Source organism: Poecilia reticulata, chromosome 10 (assembly GCF_904066995.2).
Source record: "Poecilia reticulata chromosome 10, P_reticulata-male-v2, whole genome shotgun sequence".
Taxonomy (NCBI): Eukaryota; Metazoa; Chordata; class Actinopteri; order Cyprinodontiformes; family Poeciliidae; genus Poecilia; species Poecilia reticulata.
The window spans coordinates 24,203,176-24,229,569 of NC_088839.1; the positions used below are offsets into that span (position 1 = coordinate 24,203,176).

The window sequence follows — 26,394 nt, forward strand, 5'->3', positions numbered from 1 at the left end:
ACATTATTTATCCCAAAATCTCATCCTCCCCTTTTCAATTACACCGAGTAAAAAACCAAAATAAAAAAGCATGCAGGTACACATGCAAGCTGCACCAAGTGGTGCTCTCATTAAGATAAAACAATTACAGATAACAATGGTAATGAGGCGCTGGTAACAATTCCTAATCAAGACATACCTTTTAATGAGGTGGGCTCTGCTGTTCACATAACTGGAATCAATGGAATAATTCTCCGTCTGCAAGAGAGTGATGAAGAGGGAGGGACGGAGGGAAGGAGGGAGGGATGATGGGGGCAACAGAGAGAGGTACTTTTAATAATGGAAGCAACCAAAATAATGTTAGCAGTAATTGGCTTTCAGTAGAAATGTTATTTTACACAAAGGCCCTGGTGAGCAGCCTCGGCTTTCAAAGGGCTGATTCCTATTCTCTTTCAAAGCACACACGTAGAGAGGCTGACTGAGAGCTGAGAGCAGCAGAGGAGAGTGCTGCAGCGAGCGCAGCCGCTCTTCTCCTCTTTGCCCTCCCCGCTCTCGATCCCATGCTCCCTCCCCACCCTGCCGGTCAGCCCACTGTCTTTAAAATGGAGTCATTAGGGAGGACAGACTATCATGCAGATTGGAGAAGAAACAGAAAGGTTCTCCTTTTCTTCCTCCCTCTCTCTCTCTGAACTCCCTGCTTTTCCCATGTTGGAGAAGACATTAATGTTGAAATATTAAATAAATAAATAACTGTAAGAGCAGTAGATGAAATTAAGAGAGTACCGGGGGAATCTTAACTCCGCGATTGCACGATGAAAAGGCTTTCAGAATATGCATTCAATAGATCTCTGACCCATATTAAAAAACACAGTTAAAATGGATCCTTTGGTCAATTTTTCCCACATTTATTCAGTTAGTAGAATCTATGACAAAAGGAATGAGAGTACTTTTGTGCAGGTAGCCCCTCCACATCTGCCAAACATCTACTGACTCTAGGTGAGACGTCAGAGAGCAGTGGCAAATCAAAGACCTCTCCGAGGAATTTCCCCGTTCTGCACCAGGCCAAGATATGACTCCTCAGACAAAGTCGGACACGAAGCAGGAGTTTCTGCAGAAAGAAAACAGTCTTCACTTAAAATTCCACAGAGGAGACACTGTATCCTGATAAAGCCCGAGTCAACGGCTGATTTCCGAGGAAAGTGTAGCGTACCGGCATCAAAGCCTTGCTGAAAGAAGAAAACACTCCTTCCTAATCTTAAGAGAGGTTAATGCGGCCGCTGGAGCACAGTTGCTGATCATCAAGTGGACCAACTATTTGATGCAGGCCTGCTGTTGAGGCAGCAGTGGGCCTGTGCAGCTGTCATATGCATTGACAAAACACATTTGGACTGAAATGGAGTATGACTGTGCAAACGCTGACCTTGTTAGAAGGTGACTGGCTTCAACACTTTGACTATTTGGATTGCTACTAGGTTCCAGCCAAGATAAATGTCATTTAAGGAAAAAATAAAAGCACAAGCAGAAAGCTTAACATTAACAGGTGAGGTCAGATTTTGACCAATTCATGCCAAATCTAGTCATTTGTTACCTTTTCGACAATAAGAACGCAGATTCTGCTTGGCTATTAGCATTAGCCCTGATATGTGGTGGCTAGCTAAACTTAACCAATCAGCACTCCAAAGCCATATTGTTTCTTTAGTACATTTACTACCAAAACTGTTGGTAGAAGTAGCACAACTGTGCACAAAGATCTCACTTTTTATTTGTTTAGGTGAAAGCTAGGATTAGCACTGAAGCTAGCTGTTCCCGAAAGTTAGAAACGAATCATTTTAAAACATCCCAATGCTTAAAAAATAAGACAAAGCTCTTATTTTTTTTACAATCTTTTATTTTTACCCTGTGACAACCATCAGACAGATAATGACTATAAACTGTGGTATTTGGTGTCACCATCAGCCACCATTGCTTGGAAGTGCGTCATAAATTGCTAGTGCTTCACATATTTTGTAAGCCAGTCACTTCGGAGTCAGCCACTATGATGTCTAAACTCATCTTGGCACAAACTAATTGAGGAAGTTGGAAGAACCGTTCAGCCTTGAGAACTGCCTAGATGGCTTAAATTCAACAAGGTCAACAAGAGATTTTGGTCTACGTCAACAAGACAGCATCACAGAGTTTCCGCAAATTTGTCAAGGAGTCAAAAGTCCTGATCCAGTTCATCCCAGAGGTAATTTAATGGCTTGAGATCTGGTGACATCTGAGCTACTGGAGAACTGAAAAACCATGCCCATGTTCAAGAAATTAGTTTGAGATGATTTGAACTTTGTGGCATGATGCATTTCCCTGCAGGAAGTATCCATCAGAGAATATTTAACTGGTCATAACGAGACGAAGATGTCAGTAACAACACTGATATTTAAGCAATGCTAAGTTGCTGCTAGCGGGGAGAAAGTAAGCCAGGAAACTACGCCAACACTTATTACAGCACGACATAAGTCAGGACGGATCCATGCTTTCATGTTGTTTACAGCAGATTCTGACCCTAACAGCTAAAGAGACTAATTGGACCAGAAAAAGTTTTTTTGATCTAAAATCATCCAATTTTGATGACGTAAAATCAACTGTAGCTTCAGTTTCCTGATCTTAACAGACCTGGTGAGACTTCAACCCTTCATATCATTCAGTCTTTCCATTCTCCTCTAACAAAGCATTTTGTCCACACACTTGCTGCTTTGTGGATCTTTTCTCTTTTTCAAACATTTCTCTGCAAACCCAAGAGACGGTTTTGTGTGGAAAATCCCTTTAGATCAGCGGTTTCCGAAATTCTCAGACCAGTCCGTATGGCATCAACATCCATGCCATATTTAAAGCCCCCTAAATCTCCTTTATTTCCCGTTCTGATGCTTGTTTGGAACATCAGCAAGCCGCCTTCACCACATCTAAGCCTAAATGTGAGTTGCTGCCATGCGATTGGCTGATTTGGATTGGGGCCTTTTTGGAAAACTTGAGCTTCTGAGGTGTGTCCATCTTTCAAAGTCCACCAAACTTTGATAAATCACGAGACGAGCTAACACGGGCGCAGGATGTTTACTTAATAATAATAATGCATCATATTGAAATTCCTTCTCCTTTTACCATTTACCCCTAATTAAACTTTAAGTCATTACTGTAGAGGATAAATCATGAGAAGGAATGTAATTAACATTTTAGTAGTATCAAATAATCTAGGGCACGCAGTGTTTGTTCATTTCTATTACCCCTGACTCCTCCTGCTCCCATTCGGCTTGACTCCATTAAATATCAAAGTTAACAGTAGTGGCAGAATAATGCAAGTCAAATTCTTTAATTAATTCATAAACAGGGATACATTTTTCAAATGCACCTGTATGGGTAGGTTTATTAGACATGTGTCCCATGGCAGAGCCATGAATGGGTATCACAGTATACGAGGACTAAAGTTTGTATAATGCAGAAATTATGCACTGTGTAGTTTATGCATAATGTTTTGTGTTGCACTTGCGCGGCGCTTTGATCCCAGCACACAAAAATTAAACTGCCTCATCTGCCACAGTGGCTGCACATCCACTGAGAGACTAATGAAAATGCAAGGCATGAGTAACAAGAGGAAAACTTCATTTAAAAGACCAGATAGAAAATATCTTGTGAATGTCACTCAGGCGGCAGCCTGTAATTGGTTTGGTTGGCATGTTTTGGGTGAGAACGGCCCGCAGAGGACGGCGGCAACCCCCCACTCAACACCCACCCAACACCCCACTCTCACAACCTGTCCTGAAATGGGACTCTGCTTTTTTATAACACGACTGAAGGGTTCCAGCAGGTTCCTCACCGGTTCAAGTCCTGAACCGTTCCTGACTCAAATCAACAGAGTTCTCAGGGAACGAAGGAAAAAAGAGAGAAAGGAAACAGAGAAAGACTGAAGCAAGGGAGTGAAGAAAGTATAAAGTGAAAGGCTAAAAAAAACTGGAACAAAAGAAAGAAAAGAAGAAATAACAACAAAGAAGAAAGGAAAGAAGGGAAGGAGAAAGAAAGGGAAGTAGAAAAATGAAAAAAAAACAGGAAACAAAGAACAAAAAGAAATAAAGGGAAACAAAACAGCCATGAGAGAAAAGAGAGTAAGAACAAAGAAAGAGAGGAAGAAAGGAAGGATAGAATGAAACACCAAAAAGAAAATAGTATGGAAAGACGAAAGGAACAGCAAGAATGAAAGAATAGCAAAAAGGATAGAAATAAGAAAAGGAATAACAGCAAGAAAAAAGGAAGGAAAAAGACATGAAAGTTGCAAAATAGAAAAACAGGAACTAAATAAAGAACAAAAAGAAAAGAAGAAGGAAACAAGACAGCCAGGATGGAAGAATATGAACAAAAATGAGCAAATAGAAAGACAATAAGGACGGATGGGTGAAGGACAGGAAAGGGAAACTGCAGAAGAAAGGATGTAATGAAACAAAGGACAGATAGAGAAATAAAAAGGACTAAAAAAGAAGGATAGAAAGAAAGTAGGTAGCAAAGAAATAAAGGAAAGAGGAAAGATGAAGGACCAAATGATGAAGTTATAAAACAAAGTAGAAATACAGAAAGAGACGAAGGAAAGAGGGCACAACAAAAACGAAAAACAAATTAAAAATAAGAGGGAAAGAAAAAGGCATAGAAAGACAGATGTATGTAATAGATTAGATAATGAAGAGTGGAAAAATATTTTTCTATTTTCTTTGTCATACTTATCCAGACCTGAAAAACGCATAAAGTCAATACTAATCCCGCCTGGCGTCTGAACCCTGACAATCGGTGCATTGAGGAAGCTCCATTACTTCCACTTCAGCTATTCCTCCAAACTGCAGTTCCCCATTAATCAAGGAATGTGGCCTATTTTCCTCTGTTTATTAAATTGTCAAAGGGAAATAAACAATAAATCATCATGGGGGCATAACCTTGGGCACCGATGAGTCAGTCAAGAGGGCCTATTCTGAGGAGGAATCAGATGCTTCAGTCAGGGCTTCCTGTAAAGAAATGCAACGTCCTCCCCCACGTTTCAGACCGACCTCACTCTGGAGGACACGTCAATACGTCTTGCAGGGAGGTCAAGTTTCACGCAAGCCGATCGCGGACTGCTTAACTACAGCGTGGAGGCCACAAATGGCCGCCTAATCAGGTTGGACAATGTGTTGTTGTGATCTGAGCGGCCCCAGTTCAGCGGCCAGAGTCACTCTATCCCTCTAATTATTGTTCCGTTTCATCCAAACAACTGGAGGCAGGGATGTAGTCCCCGGTGTCACCCAGTGACTGATGGGTAGTGTCAGGACGAGCGGAAGAAAGAAGTGGAAAGAGATTGGAGGGGAGGAGGGTGAATGGGTGCAACCTGCCCAACAGGAGCGTTGGCGCAACCCAGCAGCTCTCCACTTTTCAGCCGTCTCTTCTTTCCCTCCATCAAAACCAGAGGGAGCGCTGGACTCGCTTCCCTGCGACTGAGAGGAAAAGCAATCTCCTCGCCTAGTTGCTGCCATAAGATTTGATTTGCCTTCCTCTCAGCGTGACAATTGCTTCGGCAGTCTGGATGCAAGTGTATTCATTGTATGGGGGCTCGGGCGGGAGCATCAGTGTGAAGAGGGAGGGTGGCAGGAGGGGTGAAGACACCAGTTGTTACACCAGTAAACACCCGACAAGTTCAGCAGATGTCACACCGATAGGAGAGGAAAGGGAGGGGAAAAAATGTGACACAGCTGGTTGACTCTCTGCACCATCAAAGCTGATTGAAAGCCAGATTTAAACCGGAAAGCAAGCTATCAAACACTTTTTCTTCTCCATTTTAAAAATGGAAACAAAACACCAAACGGATTGACATTTATCTATTTACAGAGTTCTGACCCCGCCACAACCGCAAGGCGAACAATAAATCCTTTAAAGTTAACATTTGAGACAAATTGCATTTAATAGATCAAGGGCGGCGGGAATAGAGGGGCAGCAACACTGAGCACATATGGAAGAAAAACTGATTCCCTCATGTCTGTCTGCCATGGAGGCAACTCTTTAATGTCATCCATTTAGCTGACAGAGAACATGCAGCCATGCTGTTTGTGGAAAAACTCATGTTCTCGCTGAAACGCAGGCTTTAAACATACAGAACAAGAGACGAGACTGAATCTATTAAGACTGTCGGATGAAATTTGTCTGCTATGGTTTGTATTGAAGCAGCACTAAGTTGTGTCTCAGCCTCCTCTCTGCCCAGGAAGGAAATATTACATGTGTTGCCCTTTGTTGTGGATATCCAAGTGCAAAATAAAAAAAGAATAAAAAGAAGTCGGCGCATGGGAAAACAGTCACAATAGCCAGTTAAAGATAAACATTCATAAAAACTGACTTTTTGCTTAACTCTATGTACTGAAATAGGAAGAAAAGTAGACAGCTCTAATCAGTGAAGTTTTTGGTTTTATTTTCTTTAATCAAAACCAAAATTTGCATTTTACTTGTGATATCTGGAATATAATATTCAACAATCACTGCTTCAGTCCTTCAGCACACATTGCTGCAATTAGGATTATTTGTGATATTTTCTGCTTTGCTAAAGCTGCTTTAACTCAAGGTTATGAAGCTGTGAGAACCTCCCAGCAGCTCACGCCGAGTGCAAGAAGGGAATATTTCATACGAGCATTTGTTCTTTTCATGTAGTTCTGCAGCGCAGATCGAGGATGCATTGTGAGCGCTTGGACTTGCAGGTAACTTTTTGATTCCCTACACAGTGTCTGTGAAAAGAAATGTTTCACTTTGAGCCTCCTGCCCGTCAGCGTTCCTGCACACACACACACACACACACACACACATGCACACACGCTCTCCGTTTCCTATTTGGAACAAAAGCACCACTCCAACAATCCCTGACTCACAAGTCTGTGCTGGCGCCTGACGTCCCCGCCTCTGGGTCTGCATCCAGCCGTGCCTCTAAGCGGCTCCAATTCAGGCGGCGTGACACCCACGGACAAGATGCAGATGATGAATGCACCTGTTAGCGGCGGAACCGCGCTTTGCTCACCTTCCGAGAGAGGAGGAATGCTCCTCGGTTATCGCAGACCTTTTGCTCCCTCCCCCTCAGTGACCAACATCAACACCTTCAACTTGATTATAAGATTTCTCATAGACCTCTGCCATCTGCTAGATTATAGATTTCCCTCTTCCTTTAGAGAGGGCAGAGCCCCAGAGGGAGGATCAGTGGTAAAAAGGGTGAAAGAGTGCCTGAGGCGCAGCTATGGCTGTGGATGGGATTACATTTTCTATTTCTGCCTCCTCAAAGAGGCCCAGCATGATGAATACAGAGAGTTGTTACCATTTAATATCAACTGCCTTCCCTGCAAACTCAAATTATACACAATCAATTGTGACAGAAGGGTACACGTGTGACAAATAACCTGCCACATTCTCTGCATCATTTCACTTCATCACACATAAGTTCACCCCAAACCCCGTTGCTCATTGGGAAATCAATCACGCCACGGAAGTGAGTGATTCTGTGGAGGGGTTTTAAAAACATTTCGCCGCTCCGCCTTCGCTTGTGCCGCACTCTTTACGAGTTGATGACAAAAAAACGGCCGAGAGGTCACCCACGGCCCTGACCACCGGTGTTCGGCATTGTGTGGGTCACGCTAAATAACAGGCTTTCAGCAAAACAATGAGGCTTGAAACACAACGGCACTTCCTGCTTGCGTTTCCTCCTCGCTTTTCACGCCTTCGCCCGTGAAAACGGGAGGAAATATTTTCCCATTCAGACCAAAAACAATCAGCCGCTGTTCCACGATGCCGTTGTTCTTGCACCACCTGTGCATCAACCACCCACATTCAAATCTGCATATCACTCGGCTGCCTTTCAACCGTGGCGCACAGACAAAAAGTGCAGACCAGTCTCCACGTCTCTCAGGACCACAGGCTCCACAGAAGTCCAGTTAGTAGGAGATGTGATTAATTATACATACATTGATAGAAACAGCATTCATTATTCATGAGCTTCTCAACGTCAAAGCTATTTCCCTCCCTCTCAGAATGATGAAAAGATTTTAAATAATAGCACCCGTTTGCAGACGTCTGCATTCCAGCGGAGACGACTGACGCTGAAAAGGCTTAAAGTTGGAGCTGCTGTCTTAGCAGGGAATCACCGCTTGGGCCCCGACGTGTTTCAAACTGTTGGTGGCGTTCAGGGTGCGAATTACACATTCCCAGGCAGGGTGGGTCGATTTTGAGTTGGCAAACCTTGAAACCAATTGTGTCTCAGTAAACTTTTTTTTTTTTTAAGATTTCAAGAAATCAAATCCAAAGGTTTTCGAGTCATAAATCACTTAAAAACTAAATGCCAGAAATTTAGACCATGAACAAACAAGTCAGACTTGCACAACAACACATCAGCTGATGTTTCTACCTAATGTTTACTGCAGCTCTGTTGTTTTCCTAGAAATAAAGAAATGATCCAATTAGTTAATCGATCTACTGTGTTTATGGGAATACATAAATGAGCAGAAAAATGTTTTTGCTCAATTAGTAACACCTAAAAATAACTGTCTTTTGTTTGGAAGGTGCAATGCCTTATTGCACGTCTTTTGTAATGCAGCACACAATGTGATCACCAGAGAAGTCAGGCAGTTACAGGTTATTTTGAGTTTTTCTCACATGCAATAAAAACCACACACCAACTGAAACCAAAAGATGTCACTTAATAATTATCTGACTACTTAGAGTAATTCATAGAGAACTTAAATTTAAAGGTGGTCAGTTTATCCTTGATTTATTAAAGTAATGCAAGCTGTTCTGATGCAGCAGAACGCTGTGAATGTCACATACTTGCAAAGTCTTCATTTCCTCAGAACGTGGTTTTCAACATGCCACAGTGCATGGCAAAATGCATGAATGTAAGAAAATATATTTAAAAATGAATACAATGAAGAAGCTCAGAGTGATTAAATCCTAAAATGTTCTTCAGTGACTTACAGCGGACTGTGGTATATCGGTTGAGACGTTTGTTTGGAAGAGGTGGAAATTTAAGAAAGATCAGGTTCAGAGATAATTTAAGGCGTCTGAAATCGTACTATTAGATTCTTCTAAGTTATTTATGCAGCCAAACAGGATATGAATGTTTTACACCCAAATCTGGTATTTTTACCTTCGTTGTTGGGTTCCAAGATTTCATTTGACGGATAAAGCTCCACTTCCCCCTTGCAATTCACATAATACGGGTGTTTTGTTTTGCCTTTTTGTGTCGACACAAGGCTGGTGCTTTTAAGCCGTTTAGATGGAGTTACAGTGTCCATTAGAGTGAATAGGGGTGTACCGCTTCAATCTGGGAGGATAGAGTTTCACTTAACACCTGTTCAGTGGTCAGGGCTGCATTCGCTCTCAGACCCAGAAAACTTCTGCTCCGCCGCGTCATTATAATTCACGGTTCAACAGGGAGAAAAGCAGGGAGGGAGGAAAGCGACTATCTGCTCTGGTTCCTAAAAGAAATCGGCTTACTTTTCTAAAAGCCTGGGGAGCCCAATCAAATTCAATAGCAGGGAACTTCCCCTCCAGGCAAGTCTTGAGGGATTTTCTTTAATTTGGATGTCAGACTCAAAAGTTTGCACACTCCTCTCATCCTAAAATCCGTTAATGTGCATATATGGCGCCACAAGAGAGCTAGGTGGTAATTTTTTTGAACAGACTTCAGAAACACTAAGGAGCCAGTCTAATCCAGGTAGATTTTGTGGTTTCCGTTCCCCCCCAGGAATAGGCATTACAAACATATTCTTTTCTTAGCAGTCATTTAATTTCTTTCTTTCTTTCCTCAAAGAATCACTAGCGATTCCTGCTTTGCGTTGTGGCCTACATCAGCCACAGTGTTGAAGGGGGTGTTAAATTAGAGCAGGAAATATTCCCAAAGGTTCCTCCCGCCTCCCCTGGGCCGGGCCTTAAAAATAAACACTCAGAAACACTGCAGATTATGTAAACACATTTCTCTTAAACGCTTATGCGAGAGCAGCGGCTGAATAAACACCACTTCTTTCACTCACTTTGGAAATCAGTAAGCAAAAGAGCACATTTTTAATAAACCCGGCGAGGACGACAGAAACTAGAAACCCGAATCGACTCGTCTTCTGCAGCGCGGAGAAAGGAGTGCAGGAATTTCTCTCGGCAGCTTAAAGGTGGCTGCCACTCACGTCGGCGCAGCTGTAGTCTCCCTGTCTCCCCTGCCCTCCCTCCCTGTCTTTTCTTTCTCTTGCTCTCTGTGACAAGGCATCTTTCCAGACATTTTAGTTTGATGGAGATTTGCAGCAGCTCATTACAGACTGGGAGGCTCTGTGAGCGGATGCAGTCACTCGGAGATGGATTGAGTGGGTCTGTTTATTGACATGCCTTAATCTGACACTGGGTAAAGGGAATGAGTCACCGCCTCCAGACACACTACCACATCACAGCCACTCCGGCAAACAGGGAGGCAGCACCTAGGATACGAGTGGAACTTCATCAGCGCTCATTAATCTAGCAACCCCAGGCCACTCGCTCAAACAAACCGTGTTTACACTGCATGTTGGCTGGATGGGGGGGTGATGGAGCTTTTCAAAGGGCATGTGTGCAGGTGCTCGGATCTCTCACACACACAAACTGTGACCACACTAACATACAAACTTCGACTCGGGCTCATAGCGAGGGATTCCTTCGATGCTTGCCCCTAAGCACAACGCATGTGGAAACAGCTGCTATCAATTCAAAGTTTTGTCACGTTGCGACAACAAGCTGCAATGTATTTTACTGGGATTTATGTGATAAGCCAACACAGAGTAGCATATATTATAAATGTAAAACATGGTTTAAACATTTGCTTATGCATTCACTAAACAGAATTCAAACCCAGTGGAAACAATTGGTTAATTACAAAACAGATGTATGTGATGTAGTCTCAATATACAACATGGAAGAACATTTAACATCTGAGCCTACATGCACACAAAAAAAACGGAGTAGAAGATTACTATCATTGAACCCTATCACCCTGAAAATCTCTGTTGAAACATGGCGGTGGAAGCATGGTGCTATGGTGATGCTTTTCTCCAGCTGGGAAAGTTAAGCTGGTGAGAGTTGATGGGACGATTGATGGAGCTAAATAAAGGACAACCATGAAAGAAATCCTGTCAAAAACTGCATCAGACTTTCATCAAAACAACCCAAAACTTACAGCCAGAGCTACAATAAAACGCAGGTCCTCTGGGGTCAAATCTGGCATGTTTTCCATCCATCCATCCATCCATCCATCCATCCATCCATCCATCCATCCATCCATCCATCCATCCATCCATCCATCCATCCATCCATCCATCCATCCATCCATCCATCCATCCATCCATCCATCCATCCATCCATCCATCCATCCATCCATCCATCCACCCACCCATTTTCTTTACACCCTTGTCCCTCAGTGGGGTTTGGAGCGTTGCTGGTGCTTATCTCCAGCTAACGTTCCGGGCGAGAGGCGGGGTCACCCTGGACAGGTCGCATGTTTTACATGTTTTTCTGAATAAAATGAAGGAGGCAATTCCACTGTTTGAATTAACTAAAGCATGTATATGCGTTAGAATGGCCCAGTCAAAGTTCAGATCCCTAAATCCAACTGAGAATCTGTCAGAACTGGAAAACCAAATGACCAAGCCTGAGCTATTTTGCAACCAATGTAAAGCTCCTAGAAAAGCCCCATGTTAGTCACTCAAATTAAAAAACCATGTCAGCACCGAAGGTGTCTGAATACTTTCACAAGGCGTTTTTTTCCTCCACCCATTCTCCTTCTGCCTCCTCTATCCTTTCTATCCTGTTTGTTGGTGCTTCATGTTTGAGCACATCTGGTTGTGATATTTAGGATGGTCCTTTTAGGCTGCTGTCAGCGTGGGGATTGACAGCGGAGCATTAGCTGCGTGCAGATCTCTGCCGCATCTGTAAATCCGGCTTATTAGCAGGACCGCGACAGACTGCATTAAGGCCACAGTTAGAGCAAAACGACAGCAGACGCTTTTTGATTCAGCAGTGTCTTGTTTCTGGTGAGAGATCGAAACGTATAGTATACTGCAAAAAAAAAAAAAAGTAGAAGAAAAACATTAAAACAAATACTCTGACATCATAGCCTCACATAGACAACAATAAAACTATTTTGGAAGAAATGCATTTGCGCGCAGCCGGAGAAAATGAAAGGGAAGAAGTTCTGTGAGTCGAATTTACAGTGAAACACTCATTCATATTCACAAACACGCATAAAGTCGCAGCGGGGCCATGAGTATGAGGGGCAGCCGGCTGCTGCCTCCATCAGGGACTGGGAGTCTGGCAGCTTGAGAGCTCGGCCAGCGGATAGGGGTCCAGATGCACGCGTTCGTGAGAGAGGGTGGGGGGTATTCAGCAGCTGAAACACACAGGGATTATGCACAGACTTCATTTAATTTAATTTGTATCAGGGTTGTCTTTGGGGGCAAACACCGTTTTTCACTGCGGGGGGAAATGCACGGGGTCACGGAAAACAGCAACAGACGGCGGATCTCTAACTCGCACCCCTGCAGTGGATCCACGGGGGAAAGCGACGCACGGCGCGCTCAAATCCTGGCCACGTTGCTTCTCACTTACACACAAACAAACAGGCGAGCCGATATCCTGCTTCTGCCTAATTACGACTATATTATAGAGTCAGATCCATCCAATTGACATGCATTTTAGATCCGGCATCCACCTATCCGTGGCTTGATTTCTTGAAATGAAAACCCGGAATCCTTTTGTTCTGCCTCCGTAAACAACATGTAGTAATTTCTGGTGCTTATCAAAGCCTTTGTGTACTAGTCTGCTGCAAACACTCAGACTAAGCTGTTATCTACCAAGAACATATCTTAGGGGTGGATGTTTATCTGCGCAGATGCAGATTGCTGGTGTTCTCTTTGTCTCAGAGCTGTGCTACATATTATTTGTCTTCTGCTTTTTCATCATTTAAGTCTGATACAGTTTGATGTCTTACAATGGAAAAACCCTTTTAGTTACCCCAAGGCATCAAATGTGCTGCTGCTACTTGTAATCTGGTAAAGGCGCAGGAAAAAAAGGAGAAGAAAGAAATACTAACAATTGATTATTTAACCTTCCTTTTGTTGCTTCAAAGAACATAATTTAATCTGTTAGTGAGTAAGAAACCAACACATCCTCTATGTTTCTCTGCTTTCTTCAAGTTCCAGTTGGTAAAATTTAAGACTTTTAAAACTATTTCAGAGTCTTTGTTGCATATGTTGAGTAACTTATATTTTAATTAGTAACTTTAACAAACTAGATGTAACTTTGGCAACATGCACAGTGTCCAAAATCTTTGAGCTTTTCCATATTTTGTCAAGTTTCAGCCCCACATTTGAATGTAATTTATGGGGATTTCATGTGAAAACTGACACAAATATTGAATAATTGTAAAGTGGAAGGAAAAATATAAATTTGTTGCCTTTCAGTTGAGACTATGACAATAGCTGGAGGTATTTTATTGACATCCCCCCTTTCCTCTGCAAAACAGTTCAGATTGTAAGCATCGATTCTACTTTGGTGTGGCTTTGACTAGGCCATTCTAACACATGAATATGCATTGATCACAACCATTTTTTTTGCAGCTCTGTGCCTCTGCTCCAGTCTTTTGCAGCCTGAAAAACATTTTTTTTCAGTATTGTTCTGCATTTATCTCCATCTGTCTCATTTAATCAGAGCACCTGTCAGATGTTTTTTCTAACCTCAACAACTCTTGTGACAAACTTTAAATGAGAGATTTCTTTCTCATTATTTCTAAAAAAAAAACCATCAGATTTGTGGCGCACAGCAATAATAACTGTCCTATTAACTCTCACTTACACACATAGGTGTGTAAGTGAGACATAGATGAAACAACTTCTTTAAGCCATTGTATGTTTGTTTTTGGTTTTTTAATCTGGAAGGTAAACCACTTGCTTTTACATATCAGTTATCTAACTTTAACATCCTTTACCTCCTAAGTGGGCTTTGCGATGGTTATTGACAACAGGTGGCAACCTGCTAACATAATGTAAGCGTTTAAAGCCAGACCTCATTAAAAATACCCTCTCCCACAAGGAGGTGGAGGACAATGAGGTTGTAAGAACATTTTAATTATCCAAACAAACAAGGAAAATCCAGTTTCACGAGCAGATTTCTTTACCAGGTTTGGGAGAAACGGCTCTGAGTGATAAAATCCTCCTGATGTTTGCTGCTGCAAAGTGGCAGCATATGATTTACCTAGGCTCTGCTTCAACACAATGCCAGTGATGTATTCCAAAAAACATGTAAAAGCAGAAAAAAGTCAGTGGATGAACAGAGTTAAGTCGTAACAAAATGAAAGTTAAGACCCTTTATAGAAAACTTGGACATTGTCAAGACCTTTTCAGACTTAAAACTAAGAGGATTACTTTTAAGACTTTTTAAAGCCTTGAGTAAACCCTGTATGGACTGGAAAAAGTAGTTTGATTAGAAAAAAAATTAAGACAAAATGTGAGCAAAAGCATCGCCTTGTCACTTCCAGAAAGGTCTGCGCTGCTGGAGCCTGTTGAAGACAATCAGGCTCTCACTGGCAGTCGCTCCCTCTCCTCTTCCTCCCCCCAGCCTCTATCAAAAGATGTTAGTGTGTAAAATGTCAAAGACAGAAGAAGAAAAGAGGCAAGAGAAGTAATCTCTGTTTCCGTTTTGATCGCAAGTGGAATAATTGGAACCCTCTTAGGCTCATTACACGAGTTGCCCGCCAGCCAAAAGACGGCTCCAACTGCCCCTCTCCATTCATGTGGCAGCTTTGAAAAAAATATCGCTTCCTCTAGTTGCAACTTTTTAGGAGACGTGGCGGCGAAAGGTCCTGTTACCTACATTAACGATAATCCCTCGGTGCCTTTGAACATCTTGCAGTTGCTGATGTCAAGCACCCACTGTGAGGAAACAGAAACAACCTGGCTCCGTAACAAGGCCATCAAGAGCGTTGCGCAGCGTTATTCCTCAACCTCGCTGCTTTTTGGCAATACCATTCTTCTCCATTACATAAGGTATCGCATACGTGCAACAAGTCCATTAGGATCCCTGTTACTAGTGGACTTGTCTTCGCTGCTATTAACGTACGCTTGTAATTATTGTGACTCTAATTACAATTACTGTATTATCCAAATTAACCTTATTCCTGGTTTAGATCACCCGGAATGACGGTAGCCAAGACATGCCTATGAAGAATGGCAGCGACGTCCCTTCAGATAAATCCGGTATAATTAGCTGTGTGCCTTACAGGGCCTGTGTGATGGTAATAATTAGAGCTACTGTGGCAAAGGTCATGCAAAACAATTTAGCGAGGATGCGGGCTGCATGGGTAATGGGAGGCGGCCCCTTCCTGTTCAGAGCCGCCGCCGCTTTACCTCTGCTGCTCTGGCCTCGTGTTTTTAACCAATGCTCTCAAAAATATTAGAAAGTGAGAACCCATCTGAGCGGCAAGCAGACTCCCAGCTAACACAGTTTAAATGGATCCGTGATTAGATTTGAGGAAAGTGCTACAGGGTTTATGTGTTAACTGGTATCAGCTAAAATCGATTCGCCGCTTTTGAGGTGCGATAGCGCCCTCCCCACCACCCCTCCTCACTTTCCCTCCTCAACTCCTACCACTTCCCCGGATGTTGCATCTGTTAGCCTGATGTAAAAGCGTTCATGGCTACCTTTCGTCATTGCAATTAATTTTGAAAGACGGGGAGAAAAGGGGGGAGGAGAAGAGAGAGGGGGGGGGCAGAAAGAGGTAGATGCTCTGATCCACCCAGGTGCATGGGTTAATGAGCTGAGTCAAAAACGTTGACATGAAGGTAAACAAGCGCGCACGTCGAGGTGCTTCTATTTCTATCCGTCTCCCATGTGGCTTCGCGCGCTCTCCTCCTCTCTTTGCAACTCCCAGATAGCTGGAGCGCAGGGAGCGCAGGGAGCTCCGGGTTCGCAGCCCGGAGTCCACCAGGAGCTCGCTCTGCTCCCTCGTCTCTCCACCATCACGCCCCGATGAGATAAGCAACAACCTCACACTTAAATATAGCATCTCAAACAACACATATGTGAGCTCGATCGGTCTCCGCGCTGCAACACAACAGCCCTGCCCAAACTCCCAGCACTCCCAACAACACTTCTTTAGCGCCGAATGATATAAACTGATCTGTCTGCCACATAAGCAGCTTGACAGCTCAAAGCCTGCCAGCTGATTTCACTCTACCTCGACAAAATGATGGTGCTTTTGGATTTTTTAACATATTTCTGCCTGCTACAAAGGCCATCTCTTGCTATCAGCTGCTGAGAGGGACACCAGAGAGTAAAAGATCAGCCGTCTGGAATATAAGAGACTTTTAAAGTAGCTAATTATCATTATATTTCTTTTCTGTTTGGCACAAACAAACGTGTAAAATGAGCAAGTTTTCAGGAGAAGCATGTGCCAGATTTTTTCTTGGACCAAGATCTGGCCGTAAGAGCTAAAACGTCCCTACATATATCTGGGTTGCATGGAAAGCCAATAAATATGCCAACATTTCTAAAACTATTAATGTGTGGGAAATAAATTCAGAAATAAATCATTCAAAACCATCAGCCATGGTCTAGTTCAGTGGTTCTTAACCTTTTTTGAGGTACCGAACCCCCCAGTTGCATATGCGCATTCACCGAACCCTTCTTATTCCAACCCCCCCTCGCCCCCGGCACACAAAATACTTTGTGGTATTCTGATTTAGTAATGTACTTATATTAGCTGTGTTACCACCCCCACGCCACTAGAGGCAGTAGCAACCCCGAAAATATGCGACTAAGGAGCAGATTTAGACTATAGAATTTGGTAAAAACTGAGCTTTGCTGGAGTAATTAAAGACAAAAGTTCAAATCCATGCTGAGAGTGGAACTCCTTCAATCAGTGCTCCTCCGCAGCTCTGATTGGCTAAGCAATATAACGCGATCCTCTGATTGGCTAAGCAATATAACGCGATCCTCTGATTGGCTAAGCAATATAACGTGATCCTCTGATTGGCTAAGCAATGTAACGTGATCCTCTGATTGGCTAAGCAATGTAACGTGATCCTCTGCAGCAAGTGATGGCAAAGCGGGACGTCATCACGACTTTACACAAGTGTGTCTTTACCTCCGCGGCAGAGGCTCCGCCGAACCCCTGAGACCGACTCACCGAACCCCTGGGGTTCGATCGAACCCAGGTTAAGAACCACTGCTCTAGTAGATATAATACTTTCACTATTTTATTGGTTCTGTCCAATTACCACAACTCATTGCAGCTCAAATAATATCTAAAATAATGTTAAAAAGAAAATTATTAAACAAGCAAATTAATGTAAAGTTCAGTGAATGGAAAAACTGCACAAACAACAGCATGAGAGTTTTAAAATGAAATACTGAAATAAATTAAACTTTTCTATGATATTCTACTTTACTGAGATGCAGCTGATTATCATCCATGTTTTGATGTTTATACTTTACAGTTCTGACATAATATAGTTTAAATCAGGAAGAAAAATAATACATTTAAAAAAAAAAAATCCATTACATCAATTCACCAAAAAAAACAATGTTTTATACCAAAATAGAAAAAGAAATCTGGACACTCTTAAACCTAATTTCTGTAGCAAGTCCAGCACTCATGTGGTCCCCTGCTGGTGTGGAGGCCTTAGACAAGCAGCTGTGTTTGTTTATGCCTTGGGCCGGCTCTAAAACTCATGAACATACATCTGCACCACTTGTAGAAAAACCAGAAATTTCCTTTAGAGGAGGAGCATCTGTTTTGTACGACAACAATAAAGCCATCGTTTTATGAGAATAAAGTAATATTATAGTTAAGTAGTTTTAGAGGCTGTTTCGTCTGTTTGCCTACAACTTTAAGAGGCTTGCTTATATGAGAGCAGCATCAAATTCACTTTTTTTTTTATCAAACAATAAGAAAAAAGCAGAAAAGCATTAAACCTTACACAAACCAAACTCAGTGAGAGCCGTCTAACATAAGTGTTTGCTCAAAGTGCTCTGTCTGTGAGAGGATCTGCAGTTTGGAACTCACTTCCTGTTCATTTAAAGTCTTTAACCAGTTTTAGTATGTTCAAAAATCAAACACAGCTCTGGTTATGTCAAAAACAGAACAGTACCCATTTTTGATGTTTTCCATTTTTCTGTTTGTATATATTATGTTGTGCTATTTTAATGTTTATCACTTCAATTTTCAGAGTTATTTTTTAAAAGCCCATCTAGGGACAAGTGCTGCCAATTAGCTGTTGCTATTGCACCATGATGCAAACATGGGACTGCTGTTTTATTCAGTTTGTCTATGTCGATGTGTGTCTGTCCCTATCAAATAAACTTTATAATAATAACATCTAATTTATGCGTTTTTGTTCACTGAGATGAAGCCTGCTGATAAAATTTACTGGATGGGAGCTGAGGCATATGCTACCATCCGTATGTTTTTGCGACTGTTCGGATTTAAAGAACCATAAACTGTGATTATCATTGATCTGCAGTTGTCAGACGCCTAATCTCTCTGACTCATAACCACCCTGGTCAGACAGGGCGATGATGGCCCGTCCGCCCCCACATCTGAGGACCCGGACAAGTGTTGAGGGAAGCAGCGATAAGCATGTCCTTATCCTTTTAAAGACACTCCCATAATCCAACCGCGGTGGGAGGAGGGGCAGGCAGAGGGACGGGAGGGGAGGGGGGGCCTTCATCTTTAGGGGATTTAGTCTGGATTATAGCTAGTCCTCCAAATTAAACCAAAAGTCAGCTTTCTGCAGTTGCTCATGCAAGCTGGCAACTGGCTTGTTACCAGCCCTACATACGAGGCGAGCGATGAAGCTCTATAATTAGAACGTCTTCAAACTCAGCCGCCACATGATTTCACAAAGGAACTGTAGCTAAACCCGGATCCATCCTCTCCCTCACACACGCATACCGTCGCTGTCTAACCCCGCCAGTCTCCTGCTGACCTCCTGCGACTGCTGTCCTCCATGTTGTGTACCTGACTCCCGTTGCCAACCGGCTTAGCCGCAGACAAGCTTCTCAGCGAGAGCAAGGCTGCTCTGTCCCTGCTGATGCTGCTTCCCACAGCAAAACAAGGCCAAATCTGGGACTTAGAGGCTAAAATAATCATTACTGGGTAGTGAACAAATGAAAAGTCAGAACACTACTCCCATGCCCCCCCTCCAAACCCCTCAGCACCACTGGTATTTTGCCTGCTGTCCTATCTCAGACAAACAAAAAGAGGGAAGCCATATATTAACATTTAAACAGAATTAACAGAGTTTTGGCTCGAGACGGATAGAAAATAAAGCTAGAAAAGGATTATCTCCGTCTGGAATAAATACATAAAGAGGAAAATATGTACTTAGAATATAAAGAAACCGTTTGACATTTTGGAAAAATAAGAAGATTGATCCCACTTTCATATTAAGTGTTTTCAATTTAAAGCTGCTAGTACAGGGATAAGGAAAACTAAATAAAGAATAAATCCCATCTTTGCAGAGACAAAGTGACAGGAATGTTATTGGTGAGACTTTAATTGTTTAAATAAAAAAAACAGTGTTGGTAAAACTTTAGAACCTCATTTCTCAAGGAAATGCTCACATGAAGAGAAAATATTCAATTTTGTAGTTCTTTTATTTAAATAATTTTAGATTTTATGAAGTTAAATGCTGACCTCTGTACACAGAAGATTGTTTATGTCTCTTTAGCTGTGTTATGTGCAAAACTTTGTGTTTTTTCAACATTAGTGGAATATCGACTATTTTGCAATTGCTGTGTTTCCATTAAAATAGAAACTAAATTAAAATAAAACGCAACAAGTCATTTAAAAACATGAGGGTTTCTTTTTTTATTGAGGTGTTTCCATTAAATTAATTTTCGTGATTCCAATTTTGTGGCAAGGAAAACAAAGTCTTTGTCTGTGGAGGCTTTTCGTGGCTCTACGCCCAGGGCAATAAAGTTTGGAGGGCGACATGAGAACTAAAAATGAAATAACATTATTCCACACAATATGTGAAGCAATAGGATAATCTGTTAACAGGATTACTATTAATACGTTTTGGTCTAGTTTCTAGTGCAAATATCTTATTACACTTAAACTAATGCTAACTGACTAAAAAGTTACTTTTTAGTAAAATATAGAGGCTTGTTTAAAGTCAATAACTTCTTAACATTGATGAAAAAGTACTTGTCTTGATATAAGTTAAATGATCTGTCAGTGGAACTAGAACTTTTTCATCAATGTTAAGTAATAATTTACTTTAAACAAGCCTCTACATCTTACTAAAAAGTTACTTTTAAGTTATTTCAAGTGTGCTAAGATATTTGCACTAGAAGACCAACAATATTTGGTAAGATTTTGTATTTTTACGGTGACCAAGTATTTCACAACTCTGGCATTAGTGAAACTGTGGGAAGATGAGAGAATTAGTTTATATAATCAAAGGGAAGGCGGTTAAAGATGATGGCAGCGTCATGGTGTGGGGAGGCTTTCTTAGCGTTGACGGGGAAAGTGGCCAGAGTTACAGCAGCGGACTGATGATGATCTGATCAGTTCTGAAACGATAAGTGTGTTTTTTGCAGCATGAGGCTCATAGAGTGAGTGCTGTTGTGTTGAGGGTTCATGTATGCATCAAACATGTCGGAGCATCCCAGCCTCCTCTGATGCCCCCGATGGAGATGAAAGGACTTTGCTCGTTAGAGACCTTTCTGCAAAGGAGGAGTCAGCCTACGTTACTAAAGCAGACATTTTGAGCAATCTTCTCTGAAACACGTGCAGACATGCTGTTACCAACCAGTCTGAACTGGGTTCAGCTAATCTGGGGGTTTCTGGGGAATGCCATGCCCTTTGTACACATTAAACACGCTCAAAGGCCAAGTTCACTGGTTTTCTTGGCTGTGTTTGTATGTCAAAACATGGACGAAAGAGGAAAGTAAGGAAGTGGTGTCCCTTGGACAACTAAAGACTCCAAATTGTTTTGTGATTACAAAGAAGACAAAGACGTTGGTAAGGCTGTTATCAATCCCTCCGCAGGGCAATCATCACTAATATCATTTGTAGTGTTTTCTACTTCTTCACCCACTCTGGAGTATATGCAATCTATTGCCTAGCCCACATTCTTGTCTTTGCAACTCGACCCGGTATTACTTAAGCAAAGAATTGGTTCCCCGCCTCTGTGGAAACTAGATATGGGTGTAAATAATACGCCTCGGCACTTTGTAAAAGCCCTAATCCCAAGAAAACAAACCTGAGTGAATCAGGCCCACCTGAATTGCTTTCAGGAAAACTAGATAATCAAAATGCAAAGCAGCCTTTGATGGAAAAATGAGCCGAGTTCCAGCAACAAATCCCCTACAACTAACATCAGCAAATTCTCCCCTGAACTTTTATTTGTATTCAGTGTTTGGGTTTTTAATGTAATCACGCCGCATTCGGGGCTCCATCAATGAGCTATTCTGATTTATGTCAGGCTGAATCAGACTTAGTGCTGAGAGGTTTGCAGACATCATGAATGAGAAAAGGAGCCACACACTGAACACATTAGGGGTCCCACCATCTCCCGAGACAGGGGAGACAATGGAGACGGAGCAGAGATAAAGGAGCAGGATAACAGGGGTGAAGGAATGGCTCACGCTGATCGGGCAGGAGAAGAATGGGAGAATGGGCGAAAAGAAAGGCGGAGGCCCCGACACACTGGCCACACAGGGCAGAGGGAGCGAGGGGGCTCTGAGAGGCCTACACTCGGTCATAGCCCATTAGGCAGCCTGGGTGAAAATGCTACAGCTCATTACATGCTCTGCCTCAGTTCTGTGGATGAACAATGCACAATTACGCCACCCTGCTGCTCCTCGAGCCATACTGCTGCATGCCTCTGAGGCGCCTGACGCTGCAGCTACAGCGGCCGGCCGGCCGGCCTGCCAAGAGCCTCCGCCGGTCTTCAAACAGCCCATACATGCACTCCCTAATGCAAATCCAGGTTTGTGTCAAGAAACAAAGGAACTGTATGAATTTGCTCCAGTGAAAGGAGAGGAGAAACAGGAGAGACGGCCGTGCCGCTGGAGAGAACACAACAAAGGTATAATGCAGCATTTGTGAGAGCAACACAATGATGTTTGCTCCTTTTGTCTGCTTTGTTCTCCTTAAGTTCCTCAAAAAGGTAGACATGTGACAAAGAGACAATTCCTTTGTTTTCCCCGGTGGATTTACTTCCCCCGGTGTTATAATTACTGCAAGCGGAGGAGCAACCCAAACATACAAAGCGTGTACATTTACGCTCGGTAAATGTACACGCTCGGTGGAGCCTCCGAGGTTCGTTAATGTCAGATGTACCAGTTTTTAGATGTTTCTCTAAAATCTGATCCCTTCTAATGAAAGATGAAGCTTTTATTTGCGTGTGAACCGCTGCAGTATTCCAACTCCGGAGCTAGAAGTTACTAGATGATGTCATCACCAGATTTGCATATTTGGTCATGTGATCCAGACTATAGTAGGAGAGAGAAATATCAACTTGGTGAGACAAAAAATGAGTATAATGCGTTTAGAACTGCAAATGAAAGTTATAAAGTAATTTAGTAATCTATGACAGAAATAGCTAACTGAAATACTCCATCCATCCATCCATCCATCCATCCACCCGTCCATCCATCCATTTTCTTACACCCTTGTCCCTTAGTGGGGCCAGGAGGGTTGCTGGTGCCCATCTCCAGCTCACGTTCTGGGCGAGAGGCGGGGTACTGAAATACTCAAATATAGAAAAAACAAAAAGTCACTTGAGGGGCCTGAAAAGTGGCTAAATATTGTGACAAAGTCTCGATGTCGGCAGCGGTGAACTTCTGTAAGACTCTTCTTCTGTTGTCATTCTGTGTTTGAGCTCCATTAGTTTCTCAGTGGTGACCGCTACTGGTTAGGAGGAGAACTGCAGCAAGTAAGCAACATGAAGAGTTCGTAGGATTTCATCAGTCCTGATCTTTGTTTCTAAGGACTATCACGCATAAATTTAAAGAAAATATGCAGAACTATAGAAGATGCAACAATCAGTGCTGACCAGAACTGACTTTCGGTTTTCTTTGAGATTTGACCAGCTAACTGTTTTTGTTTGTTTGTTTGTTTGTTTTCCTGAAATGCCTAGATTGTCACAAAGTGAGAAACAAAAATTCTTCTTGGAAACACAATTATTGTGGGTTTTTTATTTTTTTTATTTTTACTGTTTCTGTTTTTCTTTGAAGTGTAAAAGTAGACTGTGTTTTCTTAACAACTATAGGGAAATCACTTGTGTAGGTTTGAATCAAACAGAAATAAATGAATTATTATTATCCTCTTTAAGCATCAAGTTATAATTTTTCTGACTTTTGCTTATAAATTTTTTACTGTGATCAAAATAGTCTGAAGTTTGTTAATGTGTCTACACACACAAAAATGGAGGGATTTTTTTTGTTTTAATGCAATAAATAAATTGGGATTTCACATTCAGGTTGTATAAAACTCCACTTGCTGATCACAGATTAAGATTCCTACATTTTTCTAGTCACTATTCAGATTCTGAGCGACAGATGGAAAAAAAAAATCAGTTGCACAGGCCTGTTGTGTTTTGATTGTAATATAAAAGAAATGTTTTTAAAATTATATTTATTCTAAATCAGTTCCTTCATGTGGCTCATTTAAATTCATTGAATTACATCCCATTAAATCAAATTGCATTGTATTAAGTTGAACCAAAACATACAGAGGCTGCATGTGGTTGAGTGGTGAAGCATTTCATCAAATTTGTCTTCATGTTAATGTTTCTGTCTGATATGATACGTGTGGCACAGAAACCCAAAGCAAAAACACACAGTTCCTAATGCAAAAGCTAAAAATGCCTGAGACGTGGAGTCATCTATCCACCAGCAGCATCAGCTCCCTTTAAATCTACCATCCTGCTTTTCTGCAATTATGCATGCGGAAGTTGACATTTAATCTGATGGTAGAAATGCTAACGAACATGCTCCTGCTTCTGCTTTGTTTTAAGCAAAGCAAGCACCAACAACAACAAAAAAACAGGACACTTGGAAAGGTCACTCTTCCCTGGTGTCGGAGCAAAGGAAAAAGTTTCTGTTCACAGCGAGTATTGGGGTATTGTTAAGCTAAACTGCCTCCCTCCCCCGTTTTCCCCTGCCATTCAAACAGCCAGAGCAGCGGCCCTCGGGACAAAGCCCTGGGAAATCTCCCAACAATAATGTGGCTGCAAGACAGGACACAGAAACACAATTATAATTCTGATATCCATGGATTCTAATTAATACCTTTTCTCCCTGCACATTTGGAGAAAATTAGTTTTGGGCGAACGTAATTGTCATTACAAGTGAACTGTAATTACTTTCCACTGACTTTGTTTACTTTCTTTTTCAAGTTTGGTTGTTTTGTTTCAGCCAAAGGATGAAATGTAAGGAATTAAAAAAAAAAAAAATACTTTTATGCACATTCAGGATAAAATATATGAAGGAGTCTGAGTTTTGTATCGTTTCATGTAAAAAGGTAAAAAGAAAAAAAACACTGCAGCTAGTGCGCCGAGCTCAAGCTGAAATGAGATTCTCCTCCAGGTTATGACTTGAAGTTTGTGTTTCTGTATGTATAAGCTGACCTTTTCTATGCTCCAATAATGTAAATACAGGCATTTAAACCACAGCCAGCCACATTTGCATGGGTGAAAGATGGGGGTATGTTGTTTTTTACTCTCCTGAAGTCCTCCACTGTCAAAGGTTTTCCTCAGAATCCCAACAGAAACAGGTTCTAACCCCCACCTTAGCTCTGTGGCTCGCCGCTGACAAATTTCGCCGCTAAATGTGTGAGAGGCTGCTTTTATGAGCACTTCAGCACACCTCAATAAATCTGTGTTGATGATGCATTTCCCCTCCTCTGCGTTGGGACTTGAACACCGAGGGATCTCCATTAAAGAGGAGCAAATGCGGTGTGTTTGTGTTGGAGAGTTTAATTTGAGAAATAAAAAATAAAACAACAACAACATCAAAAAAAAAAAACAACGCTGCGAGAAACTAATTTAAATGGGTAATTACATCCACGCAGCATTGCTTGCAGGGCTTAACAAGGTACGTAATGATGTCCCCCTTCCCCAGCGATAAACATCATCACTTCGTCCATTTCCTTCACTCCATTTAGCCTTTTCTCATTTGCGGGTGGACCCATCAACCTATAAGCCCAATGCCATTACACCCCTTCTTGCATTTAGATTCGCGTCCAATAAAGACCCTGCAAACATAAATTGCTCGATGGCTGCAGCCATTATGCTGCTATTTTTAGCTGCGCAAAAATCCCCCTTCATTTGACGTTTAATGGGTTTACAAGAAAGCTAATTCTGCCTTTCTGATAGAGCTTTTAAAAGTAATTTAAAGTGTGTTTCCCCTCATTTTGTTGGAAAGTTGTTTCTTAAATCAAGTAAAATGATCTCAAGAGGAAGGAGGACGTTTAAAGCTGATCGGATTTAACCTTTCTGAAAACATGCCTCCTGATGATTCTGTTGCAGGAATTTTAGACAGTTGATGTTTTTTTGTCCCCGACTTCAAATTCCTTAAGGAAGAACAGTCAAGGTGTAGACGTGCATTTAGTGTTTATCACGCTACAAAATCAAACCTCTTTCCATTTATTATGGAGGGAAGGAGCGTAAAAGACAGAGGAACACAACATTATTCTGAAACAGAAGAAATTACATATATGGAATTCAAAATGAATACCAATATGAAACATGTGGCATACATATGCTTTTAGACCCTAAATTAAATTCTGAACAAAAAATTAATTTCTGTTGCTTTGCAGCAAGAAAGTCCTGGGTTGAAATCCCAGTCTGAAGTTTTTCCTCATTGCTGCAAAAACACAAAATCTTATGAGATATTTTTGGTCGTTTCTAGTGCAGATATCTTATTACACTTATAAAAAGACAAAACTGACTTAGAAATAACCTTTCAGCAAGATATAGGAGTTTGTTTTTAGCACACATATCCTCATTTTGAGTTTTTTAAAAGTACTAGCTCCACTTGCAAATTATTTCCATTATTTCACTTATAACAAGACATTTTTCTCATGTTATAAGTGAAATAGTCTCCCAGTTGAACAAATACTTTTAAAAAATCAATATTAAGGAATTATTGACTTAAAACAATCTCCTTTCTTGCTGAAAAGTTACTTGTAGGTTAGTTTTGTTTTATTTCAAGTCTACTAAGATATTTGCTCTAGAAACTAGACTAAAATATTTGGTATGATTATGTGTTTTTGCGGCGATAGAGTCTGCATGTTCTCCTGGTGCATACATGTTTTCTCTCTGGGTGCTCTGGTTTCCTCTCACACTGCAAAAATACGACCGTTAGGTTAGCTGGTTT

At 41.7% G+C, this 26,394-nt stretch overlaps 1 protein-coding gene across 7 annotated transcripts in view; it reads right to left on the bottom strand.

Annotated features, from left to right (window-relative positions):
• The window catches only part of pcdh19 (protocadherin 19), an 82,918-nt gene that overhangs the window by 39,683 nt on the left and 16,841 nt on the right, over nucleotides 1–26,394 (bottom strand). For 4 of the 7 annotated variants that reach the window (XM_008420595.3, XM_008420594.3, XM_008420592.3 and 1 more), the window contains exon 3: nucleotides 179–237. In XM_008420595.3, coding sequence (XP_008418817.2) covers nucleotides 179–237 — 59 coding nt within the window. Of the gene's footprint in view, nucleotides 1–177; nucleotides 238–26,394 lie in introns of all 7 variants that reach the window. The other 3 variants (XM_081611710.1, XM_081611708.1, XM_081611709.1) reach the window with 1 other exon arrangement.